Below are 3,026 nucleotides of genomic sequence, written 5' to 3'. Positions count from 1 at the left end.
CGCCTTCCGGCTGAGCCAGTCGTTGATCTTGCTGCCTCTTACTTCTCCATGCCCCAATGCCTGTTCTTGTTCAGAAGTAAATAATAATATCTTTCCTTTTATTCTGTAGGGGATGACTGAGGAGGAAGAAGACAAACTGTTAGCACTGAAAGACTTCATGTTAAAATCAAATAAAGCTAAAGCCAATATAGTGGATCAGAGCCACCTTCATGACAGCAGTCAGAAAGGAGTGATTGACCTGTCAGCTCTGGGAATAATGGGGAGACAAGTGGATCTTGTTAAAACAAAGCAGGAGCCTGATGACAAACGTGGTTGGTATATTTTGTGCTCTGCATAGATGAAGTGTAGCCTTTCTTTCAGGGTCAGAGAATGGAGTCCGAGTTAATCAGCAAGTGTTCTCAGTTACTCAGCCTGCCTAGCTATCGCCATCCTCACTGAGTTGGCAATAAGAAGGTTACTGCTGTTGTTTGAAATGTGAGGTGCCAGAATGCTCCTGGATCTGTGAAAGATGGGCATATTTTGCCCCTGAGAGTATTTGAACTAGTGTGACAGCATTTGCAGTAGCAGTATGCACGGGTCGTTTGGCTGACTCTCACAAACAGAACTGTAGTGACACACTGTAACCATGCAAATGACCTAGGCTACATTTCTGCTAGCTCATTTTCCTCTCCAGTGCTGAGCTCTTAAGGTGAAAATCCAGGATGTTTTCCTGAGGTGGCCTGGAGGAAATGGAGACCTAGGTGTGATGCTGAAACAGGCTGGCACTGAAGAGTGCCAGCTGGTGCTCACCCACCAAGTGCATGCTTTTAGACCTTAAGTTTCTTCAGCTGCTCATTTTACTTTGTTCCTTGCTCCTTTTTCAGCTCAAAAAAATGCTTTTATTTCCTTTGTTCAGCTCTGAAATCCACTTGCTGCTAACTCTATCCCAGTTCCATGTATCCTCAGTATTCTCTTCCAGACAGCGAGCTTCTTCCTCTTTGCTCTGTTGAGCTTGTAAGGCCCTCCACTGTACACCATTGATAGGTTCTGTGTTAATTTCTGTAAAAATTCTGGTTTATTCTCTGTGAAAATACAGAAATAGCTGCAAACCAGGTACCTATTGCCATCTTATTTACAGAATTAAGATGCTAGCCTGCAAAGGTTTTGCATATCATTTTAAAGGAAAGTACCTAAATACAGGATTTTTCAGATTTTTGCATCCTGTGGAGTCAGTAGTAAACAGGATTTAGAAGTTATATGAAGTCTGTACTTGAACTGTTTGACTTCACCCAAAACTGTCACTTGCAGTCTTCATGCCTTTAAGTTTTTCACTGACTTTGCCCAAATTTAATTTCTCCCATGTTTTCATTTTGCTTTTTATATTTTACAGTTTTAAGTGACTCCAGAGGGATGCTGAAGATAAATAAATTTCCTATTTATTCATAACATTCTTGAATCTACAGGTGATGTTGTGACTGTGATGGAAAACTAATTGTATTTGACATCAACAGTGATTTGCACAGTGTACTGTCTTATGCCAGTAATGGAGTAGCTCTCCTAAGAAAAAATTATGTGGAGTCTGATCCTGCAGCCTTTTAGACACAGCATTTCCCTATACTGGGATGATTTATTACACAGTCAACAGTAGGATTAAGAAGGCGTAAGCAGAACACTTGCCACTTTTGTTGTTTGCCTCATAAATCAGTGTCAGTTGGCTTAAACACCCTAGCAGTACCTCTCCATTAACTGCACAAACAGTGAACTGGCATGTAACCATCAGACTCGCATGTAGTCTGAAAACAAGGACCAGCCTGGGTGAAAGTTGTCATGATTATGTTGGTGTTTTGTTTTTTTTCTCCTTCCTGATTGCTTATAGCTAGAAAACACATAAAGCAAGATTCAAATGTAAATGAAGAGTGGAAAAGCATGTTTGGGTCCCTGGAACCACCTAACATCTCCCAGCCAATACCCAAAGGACATGGGCAAGCTGCTGATCCTGAAGCCATCCAGGCGGGGAAACCACTTCGTTCCGAGTCCTCCGCTGGCATTTGTACCACTTTGTCATCCTCCCCACAGGTACTGCTGAAAAACACTCTCTTCCTATCTTAAATTGAAGTGGCTCGCTTGTTTTAAAGCCAAGTGGGATGATAGGGGTGTGCTGTTCTTGGTTTATTGGGAGGTTATTTTGCACTGGTGCTATTCCCTGGTGTCGTCTCCAGCACAGTCAGGTTCTTATTTTTAAAATAGGGATGGAGGGAGGATGGAGGTAAGTTTAGTCACTTGAAGAGAAGAGCTTCACTAACAAAGTGGTGCTTTGCATGAAGAGGGGGGGCTTTGTGGATTAGGCAATTATTAGGTAAGCTGTTCTGGCAGAGAAGGCTTTGCTTCAAATTGCACACCCTGGTACATGTTGTGAGGAAGAGAAGATTTTAACTTGGAACCAGTGTATCCTATCATAGCTGCAGTTGGACATCCTGTACCTGTAATCCTTAGCACTGGCTACAGAAGCATGGGCTGGAGCTCTGCCAGGCTGTGGAGGCATCTCTGGACACTGAACACTTTTTCCTTTGGCTTCTAGTTGGAGATGAACTTCTGCTAGCTTCAAATGAGTGTCCACACTGAACTAAGAGGGAAACACTTCACGCTTCTCTTTTTCTTTTTTTTTGGTATAAACAAATAATCGTTTGAGAGCTAACCTGGAATTCTGTCAGTCTTGAGAGCAGTAGCTGCTGCTGTGATAGTCAACCTGAGAGGTGTGCACGGCACAGTACAGCTTCTGTCAGTAGAACATGGAACAGACTGAGCGAACAGGTGGGAGTAAGTGGGTGGTTCAGGTTTTCTATAGATAATAGATCCCACTGGTTTTGTTTTCATGCAAGCATGACTTTTTTTTTTTTAGTGCTAATTCATTGCCAATGGATTCAATAAAAAAGACCTTCCCATTTTCCTTCGGTGTGGCCCAGTAACCTTAAGAGCAGGATTTGCCTGTGTGTAGGTGTAGGGGCTGTGTTTAAGTGCTTGCCGTGCAGGCGCCCGAGGGAGCGGCG

General features: G+C 42.9%; 1 protein-coding gene across 1 annotated transcript in view; it reads left to right on the top strand.

The window, feature by feature from the left end:
- The window catches only part of PIK3R4 (phosphoinositide-3-kinase, regulatory subunit 4), a gene marked incomplete at its 3' end in the record, with an annotated part of 14,675 nt that extends 12,620 nt beyond the window's left edge, over positions 1–2,055 (top strand). Inside the window, exons 9-10 of the mRNA XM_008946273.1 lie at positions 110–311; positions 1,856–2,055. Of these exons, the coding sequence (XP_008944521.1) occupies positions 110–311; positions 1,856–2,055 (402 nt within the window). The remainder of the gene's footprint in view (positions 1–109; positions 312–1,855) is intronic.
- Between the last annotated feature and the right edge of the window lie 971 nt (positions 2,056–3,026).

The sequence above is a fragment of the Merops nubicus genome, unplaced genomic scaffold (genome assembly GCF_000691845.1).
Source record: "Merops nubicus isolate BGI_N331 unplaced genomic scaffold, ASM69184v1 scaffold50188, whole genome shotgun sequence".
In the NCBI taxonomy this organism is placed as follows: Eukaryota; Metazoa; Chordata; class Aves; order Coraciiformes; family Meropidae; genus Merops; species Merops nubicus.
This window is presented reverse-complemented; position numbering and strand designations above follow the sequence as displayed.